The following is a 21,293-nucleotide window of genomic DNA, read 5'->3' on the forward strand; positions in this document are numbered from 1 at the left end:
TATTAGTGTATAAGTTTGAGAAAAAGCTGACATACAGAGGATAAATAGTCTTTTCTCTCTTAAAATGAACACTGGCTGCACTGGGTTGCTCTCACATGTAGTAACTTAAGAATAAGATGTGCTTTTTTTTTGCAAATTGGACTCTATTGAATTTTGCAGAAACTGGGTGAAGGTCTCATTTAAAAAGAGCATTTAGTTCTTTGCAAAAAACCCCCAAAGAAAGTCTTTCAGCTACAAAAACGCAGCAGGCTCTCCCTGATCAGACTTTAATTTAGTTCTTGTAAAGCTCTCTGTGGCAAAACCTTGAAAGGAGGCCCAGGTGATTCAGCCCCCACATTTTCCACCTGTACCAAAGATGACTAATCTGTGGCCTCCTCCGCATTACAGCTCTCCTCTTCTGTAGCGACACTGCAGTGATTGATGCCATGGCCTCAAACTGCTCCAAACATCACTGCAGGTGGACAGACTAAAACAAGTAGCCCACAGGTTAATCCACAGCTGGAGAGGTGACAAATTGATGTCTAACCCACACTGCTAGTTTTATACACAAATTAATCAGATGCTTCGTTTTGTACCAGTGATGCATTGATTTGCAGGAGCAATGGAACACCAAAAAAAAAAAAAAAGGAAAAAAAAGTCTCATTTAATTTGCAAAGTAAAAGCATTTCATCAGAAATCTGTGCAGGGACTTATTGATACTTCACAGAAGTAAAGCACATCTTCTTTCTAAAGCCTAAAGTCCCTGCAGCTGTTAATCAAGAAGTGATGTTGCATGTTTTACTATTAAAAGAGCAATCCAAGAAAGAAGCAAAGGGATTCATATGTCATTATTTACTAAAAAAGTGTAGAAAGACCTTTTATCTTGAAGTTCCTGATATGAATTGCCTTTACTGGTGTTATTAGGAGATTTTTATTATGTATATTATGAGTATTTTCTAGTTTTTTTTCCCCCTTTACCCTGTCCTGTATGTTTGTTTATTTGTATAACTCCAATCTATTCTGTGCACTATGTTGGTATATTATTGTTTACTTTTATGTAAAGGTTATTGTTCTCAAATAAAGTCAGTTACACTGGCCGGATTTATATGCTAGTTTCAAGAAATCCTATGTAGTCATTTTTTACTTACCACACTATCAGAATTTTTGGTTTATAGCACATTTGTCAAGAATACACCATATTGTCCTTGAGCATTGAAGTTAAAAAGGGACCTATTATGCTCATTTCCAGCTCTATATTTTTTATTCTGGGACTCCACCAGAGTAGCTTTTCATGAGTCAGTTAAAGAAACCCCTTATTTATCTTATACCGGTCTGTTTTGCAGACCCTCCGTTTAGCCTGTCCATAAACAGGCAGTTTTAACTCTGGTCTCTTCTTAAAACCCTCCTTGATTGGCCCAGCTTTCTGGAAACCTGCCGAGGGGCAGCTGTAACAGAGTTGTGTTTAATTACCATTGAAGCAAACCCAACATTTCCTGCTTTACTGCTTCATATTAAAAGCTTGCAAATGACTAAATAATAGGACTTTTACTGTGAGGAATTTATAGAAAATCAAACATGATCCTCTCTGAATTAGCAAAGCTTTGTAAGTGGCTGCTACTCTTTAAATAAAACCTGCTCCACACAACAACTATGGAGATACTGGGGTGCTCTCTGTTCAGCATATCAGTTAGAAACATTTTAGGGAGGAATAGTACGAGCAGAAACAGCCACAGAGATGATGATGTTTGATGAAGAGCTGCTGACAACCAGCACATCTCTAAAGGGTAAACTGCTTATTTGACTTTGCTGTGCTGTGTAATGAAAAACACTCACAGCGTGACAGCTTGACTCAGACTGATAGAAGAAAAAAACATTAGAAACTGAGCGTTCACAGCAGTCTGAAGTCAGTGCTTTTTACTTCTACATATGTTTACCTCATTATTCAACACTTTAACCACATTAGGTATGAACATCCAACACTGTAACCTTGTATTTATTTGACTGAAAATAAGGAACAGCATAATAGATCCCCTTTAAACAAATCTACTGAGAAGTCAAGGTCCACAAGCTTTCAACTGAATCTTAAGATTTTGTCAAACTAATTGTGCTTGTTTCTACAGGGGTATTTTTAGCTGGATCCAGGCATCCTGGTCCAAGGACGGTAATAAATACTTCACATTTGCATTTTTAAATTAAATACCCACATGACATTCAAATCAACTGAATTTTACGCTTTCTATGCTTTTATTTTGACATCATTATTGCTCCAGAAATCACACTGAAACACAAAACCCAGTAGAACTTATTTAAACAGGGGTGTCTTGGTGGCATTTCACTGCAGAGCAGGATGAGGGTAATGATATTTTGCTCCGATACATGTAAACACGCTCTTTAGAGAAAGTTTAGAGGGAGAAAATGTCTGTTTTTTGTGTTATACAGAGAAAAACAAACAAGCACTGATTTAGGTTGACATCACAGCTCATCTTGTTCTATCATCTCTCTCAGCAGTGGTCAACAGAGTCCAAATAATGAGCGTAGCAGAAAATACAGACGAGCTGGTTTCTGTCTCCAGCTGTGAGAACAGTTTAAGTGCAATCAGGTGAATCAGCATCATAGGAAGAACAATGGGAGCCCGAGGCAGTCATAGTCCCAATCCCAGACCTCTACCCTTTCCCTGCTCACTAGTTACTCACTGCAAGATGCAATCAGACAGCAGCTCTGCAGGAGAAAGTACGAGTAAATCCACTTCCCTCTGACTCGAAGTGAGCTGTCATTATTGAGTGCAAGGGACAGAAAGAGAAACATGACACACTGGGTTGCTTGCTTTTAAAAAGTAGTCAAGAGATCAATACAAATTAAATGGAAGGAGGAAAAAAAAAAAAGCCAATGGAAACAAGTGTTTTTCAGTTTCCTAACAAAAACACAAGAGCACCAACAAATCGATGACGGCATTTATTTATTTCATAAACTTTAATACTGTGATCACTGCAAATGTCTTTTTCATACCTTGAACATTTTACAAAGACAATGGATCTGGGATTTAAACAGTATTTGTATTCTGTAAAACGTATGGTCCTCTTGATATTGTGTTTCTTCTTCCACCCCCGGAGGAAACTAAACAGATCACGACGCAGCGGGTTAAAGCTGTGACTCTGCGCTCGGTGAAACCTTCCTTCCCCCCCGCCCCCCGATGCGATCGCTGACCTCGCCAGTTCACCTGACTGAAAACAAGCATCCCTACCATACAAAACAACATCCAAGCCCTGCTCTCGTCTGATCGGCGACGCCTGAGGGGGAAAAAAGAGACGTTCCCGTTTCTTGAACCGAATAAAGTCGAGCACCTTCCTCTTGTTTGTTTGTTTGTCTGTCAGGAACTTTGCCTTCAGGAAAACTACAGAGCAACAAAGTACATCTATACAAGATCGCACAGGAATGGATCAATTCACCCTTCTCATCCATAAACCTGTAAACTCAATCATTTATATAAAACATTGTGCAAAGGTTCTTATCAGTAAAAGATATTACAAAATGGAACATTTGAACATTCACATTTCCCATATCCCCTCTGAAAAAAAGCAACAAAAAAAACAAAAAACAAAGCTGAGGAAAGAAACAAACGTATATGCGCTGAAAAATAACAACATTCGCACTACATTTACTGGACTGGCGCGTGTGAGGATATTTCTCTGTATAAGGTTGATAACTGTATCTAACATCCAACTCGATGCCCAACGATTTACAGTGAAAAATGTATCAGGAACATTTCTGCCTACATGACTCATCTTTTGTGTATATTTTTGAGGATTTCACATTATTGGATGACCATGGAGGCAAAAATGCAGACGGCTTTTCACAACTGGCCAACTTATTAAACGTGTTGAATCATCTCACTGAGCAAATATCGACTGTCCACTGGTGTTATTATTGTGCATACAGACCGGAAAAGAAAAAGATTCTTAAAACAGAACCATGACTACTTTAGGCTTTTCTTTTTCTTTTTAAAGAGTCCACTCATTTCTCTACAAAACTGCAGAGCTGAATGAATATGTCAGAGTAAACATCACATTTCTTTAGGCTTGTTTATATTCTCTTTACATTCAGACGGGGGGCTGTTGTGCTGTATGCTGCAGGGTTCTTTTTGTTTTGTTTTAAATTGCATACATTTTAAGATGCAAATTTACTTCAAGAGATTAGATTTTCATGAAAAGGGCTTGGATGTTAGCCCAAACACTCGGTTTGTAATGTCAGACACCTGGCAGAGGAAATAACTTTCTTTAAAAGAAGCTTTCAAATTTGAAGGGAACTTATTTTTTCCAATTCTTTCTTATTACAAGCACCAGGTTTGAAAAACAAAACTGCATGCAACTGAGTGTGGACACACACACACTTACATACACTCACACAAACATTTCCATACACTCTCATACACTTCTCTCCCCCTTGTCTATATCCGGAGACTGCTCAGCCTGTGTTCAGTGCAAATATTCATCTGAACAAGAGAAAGGCTGTTAGTAACACAGAAACCTCGCAACAGATTCCCTGGACAAACATTTATGAGGCGGGGCGTGCAATGTGAACTTGATTAAAAATCATACGTGTGTTTGTTAGCAGGTGTGTTTTGTTTGTTTTTCAGGATGAAGAAGGAGGATTGCTTTTTTCCCCCCTTTTCATCTGTTCCCCAGGTGCTGTTTCAAAGGCACATCCCTGCTCTGACTGGGAGAAAATGACCAAAATAAGTGACAGTAGGCACGGCTGGATAGACTGATGCACATTCACACAATGGCAACACACACTGCCACTGGTACAGTAAGGTATTGTATCTCCCTTTTTGTCATGGGGGGGGGGGGGGGGTTCAATCTAACCATAGAAGCAATTTTTGTTGAATTACTTTAAGAACTCGTCAAAAGATCCTTGTGTTTTCAACAAAGACTGAACCTGAGGAATACTACAGATGTTAGACATTAAACACACACATACACACGCACACAAGCATACCTAAGGTCTGCTCCCTTTATCAAAACTCGAACTTTGATTGTCTGTCAAAGCTGGCTTGTGATTTCTCGTCCTGTCCTGTGGTTCATGTGGCCTCCTGGACGATGTCTGACTGATTGCTGAAGAGGCATTGGAAAATACAGAGTGACTGGCGGCACATTTAATACTCATGACATTTCCACTGGTCATCACTAGAGGGCACTGTAAGCAACACGACAGCAGGCTTGGGCACCACAAAATACAACAGAATACAGAATAAAAAGTATATAGTCAGGCTTTAGCCGGAATTAAGAAAGAAAGCCATTTAAATAATATAGCTAGTGACTTTTTGTCTTGAGGAACTTAACACTGATGTCAGTTGTACTGTACGAATAGAACAACTTATTTATTGGAATTATAATACAAGGAAATAAATTAACCTGGGAAAAAAACAAAAACAAGACCTAACTTTTTCCCCTCCTAAAAAATGTCTCTGTCATTTATTATCAGCTGGCTCTCTGTATTCCAGACAGTGGGATGATGAGTGGAGTCCTCACTTTCCTTTTTCCTCACAGCACAAATGCTTCAGCGGAGAAAGACGGAGGCTCTTGTGCAGCAGAAATGAGTATCTTGCTAAATGTAATCTTGACTTTAAAATACATTTTCCCACATCAAACTTTCTCTCCCTTTTTTTTTGCGCGGAGGAGGAGGAGGAGTCCTGACTTCTTCCTATTGCTTTTAAGACACATACAATTGGGATGGACCAAAGCACTCTGGATATCAGTCTTGTTTTATGGCACCGCTGCCGATGGCTTTTAAATACACTCCTCTGTCGGGTGTTGGCTTGTGCTGGAGGGACAGACGGGATTGTTTTGATCCAGTTCTGAGTCTCACAGAGGAGAATTAAAAAAAATAATAATAATAACTGTACAAATCCAAGTTTTCCTCCTGTGCAGAGGCAGATCAAGCTGCCTCCACGTTGGTGGCTGAGAGACAAACAGCCCCGACGACCATTCGGCGGTCAGAAGAATCTCACAGCAACTTTGTGGAGAGAGAACACAGGTGCTAAACTTCTTCGCTCTCCATTTGAAGGAAATGAAAACCTTCCCTGTGCGCGGTGTTTATTACTCTGCTCTTACAGGTGTGTATGATTATGAACTGGGCTGGCAGATTTGTTGCGTACCTGTCTTGACTCTTGCTCGGCACTTCAGAGACTTCCTCTTTTTTTCAAGTCACCTGGATGTCTCTGCTACCCTCGGCTGTAGCGGGTTTTGATTTGGCACGAAAAGGACTCACCTTTTCAGAGAAGATGGGCGACATTTGGAAAAAAGAGTTAGTGAAAAAAAAAAAGGAATGACGAGGAAACACAAAAAAAGGTCAGATATCTACTGCCGGCTGTCCTTAAAAGAGAAGCGCATCCTCTGAGAGAGCATGTCCGGAGGATGAGGATATTATTTATGTTCGCCGTGAAGTTGACTTCTAAAGTGAGAGGAGGGAGGGAAAGGGGGGAGAGCTTTCCCCTTCGTTGGCAATTTTGCAGAAGATTTTGGCACAGCAAGATGAGAGAAAGATCAATTCAGCAACCTTCTCGTGGTCCCATAGGAGAGTAGAGGACATAATCTGATAAGCAACACCCATTGTTCTTGAGTCTCATCCTGAGTAGTTTAACAGATGGTATGTGGAGACTGAGACAATAATACCACCCCGCTGATGTGTGAAGCCAATGGAAGGTGGTTAGAGGGTTCAACATCAGAGTAACTGAGTCCAGCAGCAGCTGAACTGGGATTAAACCTCCACTTTTCTTCTGCACGATTTCTTGTCAGTGTGCTTCTCCGTCCAGATGTGCTGATGTATGCATTTGTGTGTGTGTGTGTGCGTGCGTGTGTGATTGAAAAAATGTGCAGAGAGTGAGAGTCAGTTCATGTCTATGGTGTTGAAGACCCACTCAGTGAATTTCTTGAGCTTTGTGGCAGACGTCTGCGACTCTTCCTGCAGTCTCTGGTTGTCCTCCCAGAGCCTCTTGATCTGAGACTGAAGACGCACCTTCTCCTCACGCTCCTACAACACAAAGAAAGATTGGATACAATTAGTAAATGAAATCAGTTATTAAGCAGTTCACTGAATAAATGTTTCCCAACTACAAAGTAGAAAAAAATAAATTGCTCAACACTTTATAACTTAAGCACATTATTTTCTATATAAATATAATCAGTTCTCCATCTGCTTAGTGATTATATTCACAATTCAAGCCTTTTTTTGAGTTGACACTTGAAATCCAACTAAAAGAATATCAATAGTTGGCCCCATGAAAATAAATATTTGATAATAATAAAATAATAAAAAATGTGAGGTTCAGGCATCTAGCTACTATAAAAACACTGTAAAGAGAGTGTTGTTTCAAGCTGTCAATCAACTTCAGTCAGATTGCAGCTGGCTTGAGAGTAAAGGAAGGAGGTGAGAATGAAGGATGTTAGTTTTTACTGTCAGAATCATTTACTGCTGCTTTCAAAAACTAAATCAAATCAAAACACAGCTTAACACTTGCTATGATTTCACAGACAGCTCAGAGTTTACAAAAAATGGCAGGAGATATCAACCATATCAACCAGACTGCAGCAAGTCTAAGGGTGAAAACTTTTCACTGTGGAGAGGTCGGTCTCGGTTACAGGTAGGCCACATGTTCAAAAATAGCTGTTCAGTGTAACGATACGACTACAGCAGAAGCAGGCTTTTCAAGCTTCCGTGCTTGTTAGCTGTGAACAAGGTGATAACGGTCAATGATCACCAAAACTGGTTAAAATAGGACTACAAAAACAACATCTGATGCTGTTTATGGATCCACACTGTCTGGGGATCAAAAGCTAAGACACCGGAGCTGCTGGAATAATTGTGTGTTGACTGTCTTCACAGCCACAGTCCACTGAGGATACTTTCAGTAGGATAACTGACAGTAACTCTAATTCACTCGCTAGATTTTACTCCAACAGAGATTTTTGGAAGGATGTGAATATGATACGTATAGCATAAACCTGCAAGTATTATTTGATGCTGGAGACTCAGCTGTAATTAATATTGATGTGTGGAAAATACACGCGCACACATCTCAAGCAAAAAAATGCATCCCTAAGAAAGATACACAAGCAACTTTAAACTGTTCCTGAGGTGACTTGAAGTAAAAATAAGTTTGATTGAACTGAAAGTCTAAGTCAGCAGTTTACATTGATGAGCAGCAGCGTTTAACCAAAACAAAAGTGGAAGTGCTCAACTGCTGACTTTGTATTTTTTTATTGAAAATAAAATGTATATTTTTAACGTCTTCCCTATTCCACTGTATGCAAATCTACCCACGGCTAATTTTTCATCCCTGAAGTGGAACAAGAAAATAATGCTTGAGCACAACACAGAAGAGGCAGTGTGCATGCTGATATGCCACAAGGGTATTAACAGTATGAGTATGTACTGTGCTGTTTGTATATGTGTACAGAGGATGTATGTCATGTTTACGTGACCTCTCCCACCTTCTTCAGGTCCTCCTGGAGCATCTTCACCATGGCCTCTAGCTTAGTCACCTTCCTCTCCAGCCCTATGTGACCCTCACTGTGGAAACAAATAAGCACAGACATTTAATAGGCTTTGGTTATACCCTATATACAGTATATTCAGTTAAATTATATTCATAAATAATATCTAGTTGATATGACACTTCCTGCAGAAATGTGAATGACACCAATCAAAACAAAAAGAAAATCCTAACACAATGAGAAGTCATTGAATTAATTCATTTAGCAATACTCTAATTAGATTTACTAGATTACATGTTTACAAAAATAAGCATAATGAACAAGCTGTGTTCTTGAGATGGTTTAATAAGTTTCTTGTTAATTTCTTGTGTGTGAATATATTTCTATCTTGATAACAGCTGTGCCTATAATCATATTATTATTATTACAGTGTTACCTAGATGAGGGTCGTGACAGTGGAGCGGGCTGCAGCTCTATGTGGGGCTGCTGAGGACTGGAGGCGCCGCTGCTTCGGTGGTTTGAATCCCCGAACACAAAACTTCTCTGGACTGGAGGCACAGAGACATGAACCAAGGTGGAAATAAAACAAAGTTAGTAAAGCAGAGACGAAATCAGCAGATTCAGTTTTTAAAGGCCTCTAGCTGAAATTGCACGTAAGCACTTTCATGGTATAACATGAAAGTCTATATAATAACTTTTAACGGCTATCATATCAATTTGTTATTGTTACCTTTACTTGTGAGTTCAAACATACAGAACTTTATGAAGTTAAAGTGAGAGTTTTTGGCCGTACCGTAGTGTGTGTTTCTCTCAGTCTCAAAGGTATTAGCCACATCTACCAGATGTGTCCACTCAAGTGGGCTGTCCCTCTCTGAAGATGGGAGAGGCATCAGCTCCTGAGGGATCGGTCCACGGTGACGTTCCACCAAATCCACCAATGATGTGTCAGATGCTGAGAGGTCACCTGCAGACAGAGTTTAGTGCTGCATGAAGTTCATTGCATAAACTTTGTTTATTCAATTGTGTGTTACCTTCCCACAACTGTGCAGAAAATATTATAATTATATCTATTATTTGGATAGTGTCTTATATCTACTGATTTGCAGATTCACCTCTATAACAAGATGCCTACACCCTCACTGCTCTTTCTTACCATGGAGTTTGACTCCCAGCTTATATGAGGGTCGTCGGAGAGGCACGCCCCGGGTGGTGGGTGAGCGTGGAAGGGTGGAGCAGCTGAAGAGAACATCAGCACCCAGTGTCGGTTCGGGCACCGAGTCCCTCAGAGGTGGAAGGCGCTGGCCACGGTAGATGCTCTCATCTGACAGTGTGCGGTGGAGCGAGCGACGGTGGCTGGGAGACCTGGTGCCTGGTGGTGATTTGTGGGCGTGCTGTGCGGGGAGGAAATATTCACATTTACTGATGCGTAAATCTGATGTGCCACCCATCTGAAGACCAGGTGCATCAATGCTTCTATGTGTGGGAAATTCTCTACATCTAAGTTAAAGATTACTTGCAAATATTGTGTGTGTATCCAAAGCCTGATATATTGTAGATTGTATTTTGTAAAATGTGCAGATTCCTCCGTTGTTGTCCAAAAATGATTAAAAGCATGTCAATGAGCCACACCGCTGCACTGGCTGAAGTCTTCCTTCGCCCCCAGAGGAGTGCCATTAAAGTTGTTTGTTTAGAAACGGATCCAAAGAGTAATAACAGCCATTAAGCTGTAACTGTCAGCAGAGAGGATCCTTGTATGGGCAGACACCACTGCACATGTGTGCAACCAAAGTTAAGTTTACAGAGCTTTGCTACGTCATTGTGCTACATATAAAAAACATCTTGACTTGTGCTATCATACATTTTTCAAAGAATTTCAGTAAGTCAAGAGTGCATGATATGTAGTACAACAAGCTAAAAAATATCTATAAACTGAAGAGTGCCCAAGCATGCACAGTGGTGTCTGCCATACAAGGACACTCTCTCTTACAATCTGTTACAATCTTATCACTGCTATTCTTTTTTTGGAGCAGTTTCTAAACAAACAATGGCAACCAATCTCTTCGTGGAGCAGGAACATGTCACCCAGTGCAGCAGCAGAGATTAATAAGATATATCAGACTTTGGATACACCCACAATACTTTTAAGTAGGATGAGTTCATTGTTTTTTTGGCTCTGCAGATGAGATTTATTGACAATGAGAAGAAAAAAAAAAAAAAAAAATCACCAGCCTTATCCTTTAAGCTGTTATTATTTGAAACCCTTGTTAGCAGCAGTTAAATCTAAATACATTTTGTAACTTTTGAATATTTCCTTCACAATGTTTCAATGAACAGGTTGTCCCTGTAACAGGTTTTATAAACATGCCTGTAAAAATACCTTTTCCTTATGTCTGCGTGGTGGTGGGGGGGTGTCTGGGGCGCTGTGCCTCTTCACATCTTCTTCTATGGTAGATTTGGCATGAGGCTGGGGAGAGTGCATATCTCTAAGAGAGGGCCTGGCTGCTGGCGTGGGAACAACATCCCCTCCACTCTCTCCTGGAGACTTCCTAAAAATAACACACATAGCCAGAGATTTCATTAAAGATACATATAGCATTGCTAATGTGTTGACACAATATTTTAATAAAACATGGATAAAGTAAAAAAAGAAAAAAGACATTCTAATGCAATTTGCCTTCAGTTACTACATCCTGTTTAGTGTAATATCCTCTTCTGCCACAAGGGGGTAATCAAGTAGTACGCATATTATTACTAGTGATAGACATCAGTAGGAAAGTACCGGTACAGTGGGTGGACAAGTCACGTAATCAAATACAATCATATACAAAAGGCCTGCTGTATAAATACAACCATATAAAGTTATGAATAATAATAATCTTTGGAGAGAAATGATGAGATAAAGCAGATGTCAAGCACTAACTATTGTGTATTTGAGCAAAGCACTCAAAACTCAAAATGATCTAGTGGCACCATTAATAACTTCAGAAGAGGAATCAGGAGAGATGGATTTAAGAAAGAAAAGTGCAATATTAATGCAGATCAGTCCTAAATATCCTAACTTTTTGTCGTTAGTATTATTATAAATATGGTCCCTACATTTCCCACAATGCAACTTAAAAGCATCTATCATTGATCTCTACCTGTCTGGTAAATGCCCACACCCCCAGTTTCTAACACAGGATTTCTGTGTCCAAGCTAGTCCTATTGTTTCCTCATGCCCCCCCCCCCCCCCCCCCCCCCCCCCCCCCCCCCTTCCCTCCCCCCTCTCCCTCCTCCTCCTTCTCTATCCTTACTTGCGTGTGTCTCCAAAGTCAACAGAATTGATGGTGGAGCCCGGTTTCCTCCAGCCAATCAGGTATTTGGACTGCGCTCCTTGGCGGGGATAAAAGCTTTTGGGCCCGGGGGACACTGAGGACTGAGATGAAGGGGAGGTGGCCGAAGAGGAGGAGGAGGACTCTTCTCTGGGGGAGCTGTGGCCTGAGTGCCTGGCACTGAGGGACAGAGGAGAGAAAACAGAGGGGGTGGAGGGGTGGGGGTTATTCATGAATGCAAAGCTTACAGACTGATGTAAGCTACATACATGTATTATAATCTAGTGTAAAAAACATGTCAAAGCAATGTGATCCTTTTCTTAAATTGAGGAGGGAATTTACAAGTTTTAGACCCTTGGGGGATTAATTTTGGCCTTGGGCAAAGCATTATGTGATGCATAATAGTATCATTTTGTAATTTAGAGGCCCAGCAGGAATAAGATATACTCAAACTTCCATAGTTTAAGAAAACACTGGAGGCACCACAGTGGCCTGATGGTTAAGGCACATACCACTCAATCACAATATGCCTAATTCGATTCCCAGCAATGGGACCCTTGTTGCATATCATACCATCATCTCTCTCTCCCTGTACTTGCTGTCTTTCTCTACCAAAAAATGTCAAATACAGGCAACATACTGAAAATCTGAAAAAAGAAATCTTAAAGATCCCCTCCAGACATGTTTTGGAGATATATATAAAAATACTCTGCGTCTGATGTGGTTTTCCTCATTAAAAATTCAAGAATCTATAAAAATGCAAATATATTTCAATTCAGACATTTTCCTGCTGGATACAAGATGTCTCCTACTTCACTGTAAAGTCCATTCTCAGTGTTTGTGCACTGGAGGCTTCATGTTTACACATCATACTTTCGGTCCAATGAGCTTAAAATATTGGACCAGGACTGGCTTTTCAAACTAGTCAAAAACTTTCCACATTTCGCAGATGAATGTGAAAACAGACTTCCAGTATCAAACTCTGCACATATGTCATTCTGCACAGTGAAGATCAAACATCACATTGATATAAAAATGAGCTAGACACATTTTTGAGTGGAGGGTGACTTAAAAAAACAAAACAAAAAAAACACTGGATCCCAAAAAGTAAGAAGCAATCTTAATAATCACATTTACTTTAAATACCCAATCAACAGGGAGAAAATTGAGAAATTACAATCATGTTAACTTATCCAATCATATTTTTTGATTAACTTTGGTGACTGATTTCCAGGGGGAGAAATACATCACCTTGTTATAGATAGAAAATTCTATCAAACTATCACCTTCGGTCAAGCCAACTCATTTCTGAGCCCTCTCCCACTGCCACTCTGACAGAATACAAATGTAGCTTAAATGCTTGACAGATGATGCCCAGGTCATGAACTGTAACTCTATCTGAGCGAGGAGAGAGAGGGGGGGGGGATTAAGACATGCTAAAACAAGAGGGCTGTGCCTCTGCTAAGTTCCCTCAGCCCTAAACGCCAGTTCAGCTCCGAAAAGTTGGACACGTGTTCCACATTTCCTGAAGCATAATGTGGAAAGATAAGAGGCAGTTGAAATTACTCCTGCGCTTGGTTTCCAGGAAGACTTTGTTGAAAGGGAGGTGGTCCAGTGTATGTTCTTCTCAGATGAAGAAATATTGCCTCTGAGTTATGAGAATTGGAAACATGTTGCAGAGGTCATGCAAAAGCTGCAATGACAAATGACAACGTGGAAGAGGTCAAATTTTAAATGAAAAACATTCGACTTTTTTATTCAAAGGAAGCAATTTACAAATGATTCATTATCATTCTCTCATGAATATATAACACTGTTAACCTGTGACTGTTTTTTTAACTACTTCTCTTATTTTAGGATGTATTCAGTTGGCTGTGTGGGTTTGGTTATTGGTCAGCTGCTTGTGCTTATGGTGATGGCACACTCTAAACCCATTGGCCACAATGCGGGTTTGTGTCAGATCAATGTGGTTTCACTCCACTTGAACCCAGCACACAAAACAACACATGACGCTCATGCTGACCTGAATTGATGGCTATGTAGGCACGTAAAGATAACCCTAACCCTAACCCTTTCATAATGAATACATACTCATGATGAAAAACTTTTTTTTTTTTACACAGCCTCTCATGGCTGAGTCCAAATAAAAAAGTTTACGGTCTTTGACAATACAAATAAGCAGATAAAAAAGATCTACTACCCACTGCTGTTTGAATATCAGCTGATAGAGATTCAGTGTCGTACCTGCAACTTCATATGCTGCCTGCATTCCATTCAGCCTGGTTTCTCACCCTGTTTCTTTGCAACAAATCTGTACCCAATGGTTTGAAGTCTTTTAGGCTTGTAACCCTTAATAGTGGAGTAATACTTCCCCATAAAGGCTCATCATAGGTTGCTCATATTCATTAACTATTTAATTCTCAGATTGTTTCATTTGGATATCTGTTTAGAGTTGTAGGGAGCTACAACTATCCAGCCTTTTTCAAGGAAAAGCAAAGCTGTGAGAAAAGTGAGAGATAATAAGCATACCAGAAAACGTTCTTATTCTTTCTTAACTTGTTGATCATTTCACAACCCGTCAGATTTATCTTGCACAAACAAATATCAACAAAAATACACAAATACAGACCTTGAGTGTGATCCAGTATCACTCAGGCTGTAGGTGCTGCTGTCTCTAACGAGGAGATGAGTAGGTGGACTTCGGCCCGTCCCATCCATGCTCCTTTCACCCGGGGGACCTGGGGACTCGGCAGCAGCAGGGGACCTCTCCAGCATCCTGCGACCTCCCTCCGTGGGGCTGTGCCATGGAGATGATGACCGCTCCCTTCCCTCTCCCCTTCCCTCTCTGCCTCCGCTGGGAGCCAGCAGGGAGGTGGTGCTGCCATGATGCGAGTGAGGGTGGGCGTGATGTGAGGCTCCATAAGAGCTCGTGTCAATGCCACTGTCGGCCGAGGCCCCCTGGAGGTAGCCTCCTCCTCCCAGGCCGTTGGGCTCTGATTCACCTTGGTCTCCACTGGAGGTTCCACCCGCCCCCATTTCGTACCATTTATCGCTGTCGCTATGGCCCCCGCTGGAAGCTGTGCTGGATAGAGTGTTGCTGCTGGAGTGACCAGAGTAAGGGCCGTCCGACTGAAGTAAAAGAAAGAACATCAAAATAAAACAAAAACATCAAACTGTGTTCCTGATGGAACTCATTTGAAAGGTGTAAAGCCTGACCTGGCTGCCCTTCTTCGGGGACAGATGGATGACCTGCTCCTGCCTCTGGATACGGGGACCTCCAGAGTAGCCTTGACCGGACTTGGAGACTGGCGCCTCTGCAAGAAACGGAGCAATACACAAGGCTGGAGTTGGTGACAAACACTCGCAAAAAACCCTGAAGTATAAACAGATGACTTGTTGATGATTCAACAAAGAAGTTGTTCCCCGCTCTGCTCATTTATGTGTATTTTGCTACTACAGCAGTCATGTTTCCAGGAGGCTCATAACGCTGACACTGTTTTCATTTTGCCTCTGCTGTGTCCATGAACAAAAAACACACATCACTTGCCATCAAAAGCAACGCACATCAAACGGAAATTTGTCCCCATACGGTCCCTGCTGGCTTTGTTTGTTCTAGGCAAGCTGTACCGCGTGAGAGAACGTGTGTGTGTGTGTGTGTGTGTGTGTGTGTGTGTGTGTGTCCTGAAGCGAAACTCCGGGTATAAATGGGACTGTTGTGTAATTGTCTAGATGTTATGCAACAAGACATACAGAGTAGGCAGCTAATGACCACAGCACCATGAGAGAGAGATAGCTGAGGGAGGTATCATAACATCTGCTGGGGTGAATCCAGAAGTGTAGAGGAACTATCCCCCACCCCCCCATATCTCACTAAGAATATTCATTACTCTGCATAGTTGTCTCTGCACAGCGGCCCAGAGGGCTCTCTGCACTAATTAGAGACGGTTGCATGTGTGCATGCCTGCTTGTTTTGAGTGACTGTGCATAAATATGCAGTATATATGTCACTAGTCTCTGTATTGGATATTTCATGACGAACCAAAAGTAATTTACCAGCGTCTTAGGTTGATATGTGCGCTAAGAAATTGAGGGAGTTCTGTGCATAACAGTAGAAACAACATTCTTCATACTCTTCCTTTCCCACTGCATAAATTATTTCCATACAAAGCCTTATATAGACTACTTTAATGGTTAAGGAGGCAAGGGTTGTAAAATTCTCTGCTGTCCTGTTTGAGTGTGACAGGAACTAGGAGACAAAAGTGAGCGTGCTGCCCTCTGTGTGACTCGTGTTATTTCTGGACAAAGCGCGGCCACATCATCATTGCCGAAGACTAACGGGTCAAAGGGGTAAAAATGGGAAGAAGAGGGTAGAACAGAACTCTAAAACCACGGAGGCTTCACAGTGGACATTTGGCTGAATTCGACTGAGCTGGCCGAGGCCTGAATTGTCCCTCCCTGACCAATAAAGACATAAGTGCTCTAAACAACCACAAATGAGAGACCAGGACCTTTCTCTGTGATTGTGGCGGACAGAAACAGGTTGAGGACATGACTGAAACTAGGCTGGTCAACAATCAACCAAAGCGACGTCCTGCTGGGAATTGGAGGAGCAGTAGTGGAGCAGTTAAGTTTTTTTTGTGGCTTTCGGTGGCCGAGCTGGACGAAAAAGAAGAAAACTCCCAAAAAACAGTTCATGGGAAAATACTTAGTAATTAAATGAAAACCAAAATATAAAGAGAATAAAAAAGATGAATGAGAGACAAACAGCAGTGGGGAATAAGGAACAGACTGTAGGGGGGGTGAATGAAAGCCACACAAAGAGTAAGCTGGCCAGCTGTGTTGACAGGAAAGAAAGGAATTTCTCCCACCTCTCTTCCTCTATTATTAAAACTTACAGACAAGAAGGAAAAGTGACACAGAGAGAAAAAGCCACATTCTTTAATTGAGGTCACTGTTTCAACACCTCCCTTTTCCCCCTCTTTTAATAATTTTCTTTTCATTTTTCTGTTCTTCATTATGTCCCACCTTCTTGTCTGTTTGCAGAGACATTAAGACCGTCTCTGTGAAAGAATTCACAGAAAACTGAGGAGGAGGAGGAGGAGGAGAAGGAGAAGGAGGAAAGTAGTGGCTGCTTAGGAGGCAGTGTGGATGCTGCATCTCGGCTGTAAAAAAAAAACTGTCTCCAGCAGATGAGGCACACACACACACCTCTGGATACCTGTCGTTTCAAAAGACTTAGCATTACGGATGAAACGTCTTTTTTCCCTCCCTTCCTTGCTATTCAAGAGAGCAGGAGTCCCCCTTCACATTCCTGCACCCTTATATAAACACACACACACACACACACACACACACACACACACACACACACACACACACACACACACACACACACACACACACACACACATATAACCACGCACTGATGTTTACCCTTTTCTCTCATTAGTACTTTAACTCCACTATTTCTCTGTAAGTTAAATTCACCTGTTGACCCTCGGTCTCCTCCTCCGCCGTCCTCCATCCTCGACCAGTTGGGAGTGGACTTTCCACTTGAGCCGCTCTCTCCAACCACCTGTCTCTCTGAAGACATTGGAGAATGACGGCTGCCTGCGAACCTAATAAATAAACACACAGGGGGAAAAAACAACAACAAAAAAAACACAAAAACTGTCAGGAGCATGATCACAGACAAAGACACACAAATGCTTTCTCTTTCCTACACTGTTACAACTGTCAAATTAAAACATTTCAAGACAATACACTGCAAAAAAAAAAAAAAGAATTTGGTAAATTTACTTCAGTTGAATTGAAACAAATAAGTCATAATATAAGTTATAATGTGTCTTTCATTATTGCTGGGCACATAAAAAAACAAAACAAAAGAGTGTCGAGGCAGAAGACATTTTTTTGTCAAACTCAATGAAATTCATCAAAATGTGTTGCTTCTGTTCAGCTTTAATGACACACTACATCATAATTTGTGTATTAAAAAAATGCTCTCAAAGGAGCGCGGCACACAAACACACACACAATTCTATTTCGCCCCCCCGCCTTTCTTACTGCTCAGGCATGGACTTCTGTCTCCAGTGAGCAGAGCTTCCGGAGGCGTCACTGGAACAAGACAGGTTGCTGGGAGAGCTGCGATTGTGAGGGGAGCGACCCAACGCCAGGGAGGAGGCCAGGCTGTAGCTCTCACTGCCCGGAGACATCCTGATGTACACACACACACACACACACACACACACACACACACACACACACACACACACACACACACACACACACACACACACACACACACACACACACACACACACACACACACACACACACACACACACACACACACACACACACACACACACATAGGAACTGTAAGAATCTATGAGCAGATGGGAATGAAGGAACTAAAGGAACATGAAATAAACAAAGCAAAGTATTGTAGAAGCAAAATGTTCTAAGTTGATCCTTGAGAGGAAATTCCAATGATTGCTACTTTGTCCCCACCCAGTCTGGATGAAAAAAGAAGTCATGAATAGTCTACTTTAAAGTTCCTGCTTAGAGATCTATTAAATACCCCATGGCTACATTTTGTATGCTTGTAGACACAATAGCTTTGCAGACACAATAGCTTTTTTTACTGTTAGAGGTGAAAGTGGAAGCTGCAAATATCATTTCACATGAATAAAGAAAACTCTCACAGATAACAATGACTCAGCGATTACTTCACCAGCTGCTGAATTCTGGCCTTCATAATCCACATTTTCTCTGTTTGTACACTCTTTCGGAAACCTCTCTATTATGAATGTTATACTCCACCGATCTGTGTTAAAATTCTCTGGGTTTTTACCTCTTTGTGTCAAGAGGTCGGCCATCGCTGCTGACGCTGCGTGGGATGGCCGCGCCCCTCTCCAGCCTCTCGGCTGATAGAGTCTTCCCCACTGAGCTACCCAGGCTGATGGCCCGGTTGGGCGTGTGGGGCTGTGGCGAGGCCGTCAGGGACTGCTGAGGGCTGCTGGACGTCCTCTGCCACTTGTTGTTGTTGCTGCGGAAGGGGAACTTGTATTCGAAGGAGCCGCTGTCGCTACTGCTGCCCTTGTATTCGGACACAGGCATGCGATAGAGCTCTGAACAGCCCCTGTGGAGGAAGTGAGTCTAAGTCAGTGAGGATTAACTCAGTTTTTCTTTCTTAGCAGGGATTAAAAAGGTCTCGAAGGCGATTTGGGATTTGTGAGATGTTTAATATTCAGTGAATGGAATAAAGAGTAGCTCTTAATAGCAGCACATCTGCTGTTTTATCTTAATTGGCTACATGCACTGGCATTTTATTAGGCATCTTAAAGTAACATGAATCCTGATGAGGGTAGTTTAACTCTTGGCTAGTTCTAGGACTGTAAATAATCCCCTATCCAGAGAGCACACCATTTAACTTCAGGTATGAAATGCATGCAGTGATTTGTTCATTGTGACCTGTCTCTCAAAGCAAGTTCACATATTAAGTTCACAAGTGGTTTTAAGAGAGTAAAATCCCCGCCCACCGACCTGCGAGGAGTGGCATCATCGTGAGGTGGAATGATAACAACGCGCACTGTCACTGAGGTCCGCAGGAGGTCAATCATCTGCTCGTGGGTCAGTGTTGCCACAGCAACTTTGCAGATTTCTACTAATCGGCTTCCCTGACGCAGTCCTGCTTGCCATGCGTATCCGTACGGCTCCACCTATTAATAACACAGTTTTGTTTTATTATGACGCCTGCGGTGAGATACTTCATGTGCTGAATGTTAAACAACATCTAAGCTCTAATATCCGAGATAAGTGAAAGAGTCCCCTTATTGCACACATTCAAGATCCAAAGTTTTTTTCTATTCATGTGTAAGATTTTCAATAACAAGCTGGAAATTCATGACAACTACTGATATTCAAACATCTTGGAACACTTCTGCACATCCACAATGAGATAATGCCCAAAAGTGCATACACATTGCTTAATCGGACGTTTAGAACTGTGAATACTATACATTTAGAATGACCAATAAGAAGAAAAGACTGAGGTTGTTGTGTGCATCTTAAACTTTTTCATTATCCACTGTCATTTTAAATATTGAGACAAATTTCTTGAAAACACAGGAAACTCATTCAATATGAAGCTGATTCTTTATGATCAATATGAAATGATATGAAATATGATCATTAATTCATTAACAATCTGATGGCCAACTTTGAAAAGCAATACAGAGCAACAAGACAGCTTTTTTGAGTTATATATACAGACAGATACCTCAGCCACGATGCCTTCGTAATTGACGTGGAAGCCGAGCTGCCCCAGGCCATTTCGACGAAGCGTCATCTCCGATGTCTCACAACCCTTAGTCAGGAACTGGACACAGGGAGAGCAGAGAGGAAATGACAAGAATGATGGGAAAGGACATTATGAAAAAGAGCAAATGAGTCAAAAAGTGAAGAGAAAAAAGTGAACATGAGAGGACAGATAGAGAAAAAATATAGAAAGGTAGAAAGAAAACAAAAATGAAGGTCAACATTTTTATTTTCAACATTAACACAAAACACTTTATGTATACAATCAGCTGCTGTTTGGAAAGACTTAATAGTATACTTTGACAATTACTTTTTTTTATCTTTTCTTCAGTTTGGGTGAAAGTGAACTAATGGTAGATTTTAAAAATAAAATTCAACAAATATAAAATGTCAGTAAATTAGGGCTGCTACTTTAAAACTTCTGCATCAAATCAGTAAGTCTGGACAGGTGTACATAAAGAGATGAACATATTCACACAAGCTTTCTCTTTCTCTTCTTCAAATAAGTCCCACAGATCCCAAAGATCCAAAGTATTTATGACCATAAATAAAATGAATTAGTGCTTCAGCACAAGTGGTACACATCGCACTAGCGGTGTGTGCACATGCCTTCTCTCTCTGTCTCTGTCTCTCTCTCTCATACACACACACACACTTGACAGATGGAAATGAAAGCAGGTGTATCTCTTGCTGTGACACTTTAGGGCTGTGTTCACACAGAGCTGCACCGCTTAGAAGAAACGCTTTTTAACTTCATGTCTTTTCATGGAAGGAAGCAACTCTTACCATTCAGGCAGGTTAGGGGAACACTAAAAAGGGGACACCCTTCTTTTTCAAAAACGTTTAACTTTTTAAGGAGAAAACAGCCCAGATCACCCATCAAATTACTAAGGACAAAGGATGAGTCCAAAAAAGATCTTGTTAAATCAATCCTCATTGCATTTTTTTCATTGTCGTCTGTAGCAACTGATCTCTCTCTCTGTAGTGACACACCTGGTGGCTCCAGTGCGCCTGTGCATTTTTCTGTCTAAACAGGGTCTTAGCAAAACCTCTATAGAAGCCATGGTTTACTCACACTTCACAGGGAAGCGTGAATAAACCATGCTGCAGACTGGCACCTGATAGGAATTGTTCTGATGCTCTCTGATGTTTCTGAATGTGTGCGTGGGAGTGGAAGAAGAAGAGAGTACAA

The 21,293-nt window shown here is 41.3% G+C and overlaps 1 protein-coding gene across 2 annotated transcripts in view; it reads right to left on the reverse strand.

Annotated features, from left to right (window-relative positions):
• Positions 1–2,922: 2,922 nt before the first annotated feature.
• The window catches only part of sipa1l1 (signal-induced proliferation-associated 1 like 1), an 85,110-nt gene continuing 66,739 nt past the window's right edge, over positions 2,923–21,293 (reverse strand). The window contains exons 14-27 of one of the 2 annotated variants that reach the window (XM_062437311.1): positions 20,064–20,162; positions 19,328–19,503; positions 18,636–18,923; positions 17,846–17,995; positions 17,270–17,400; positions 14,999–15,096; positions 14,412–14,911; positions 11,765–11,962; positions 10,849–11,017; positions 9,625–9,862; positions 9,265–9,435; positions 8,908–9,019; positions 8,469–8,547; positions 2,923–7,008 (exon numbers count right to left, since the gene is read on the reverse strand). In XM_062437311.1, the coding sequence (XP_062293295.1) occupies positions 6,865–7,008; positions 8,469–8,547; positions 8,908–9,019; positions 9,265–9,435; positions 9,625–9,862; positions 10,849–11,017; positions 11,765–11,962; positions 14,412–14,911; positions 14,999–15,096; positions 17,270–17,400; positions 17,846–17,995; positions 18,636–18,923; positions 19,328–19,503; positions 20,064–20,162 (2,553 nt within the window). In that variant the 3' untranslated portion in view covers positions 2,923–6,864. The remainder of the gene's footprint in view (positions 7,009–8,468; positions 8,548–8,907; positions 9,020–9,264; positions 9,436–9,624; positions 9,863–10,848; positions 11,018–11,764; positions 11,963–14,411; positions 14,912–14,998; positions 15,097–17,269; positions 17,401–17,845; positions 17,996–18,635; positions 18,924–19,327; positions 19,504–20,063; positions 20,163–21,293) is intronic. The other variant, XM_062437312.1, reaches the window with a different exon arrangement.

This window comes from Scomber scombrus, chromosome 17, assembly GCF_963691925.1.
Source record: "Scomber scombrus chromosome 17, fScoSco1.1, whole genome shotgun sequence".
NCBI classification, from domain to species: Eukaryota; Metazoa; Chordata; class Actinopteri; order Scombriformes; family Scombridae; genus Scomber; species Scomber scombrus.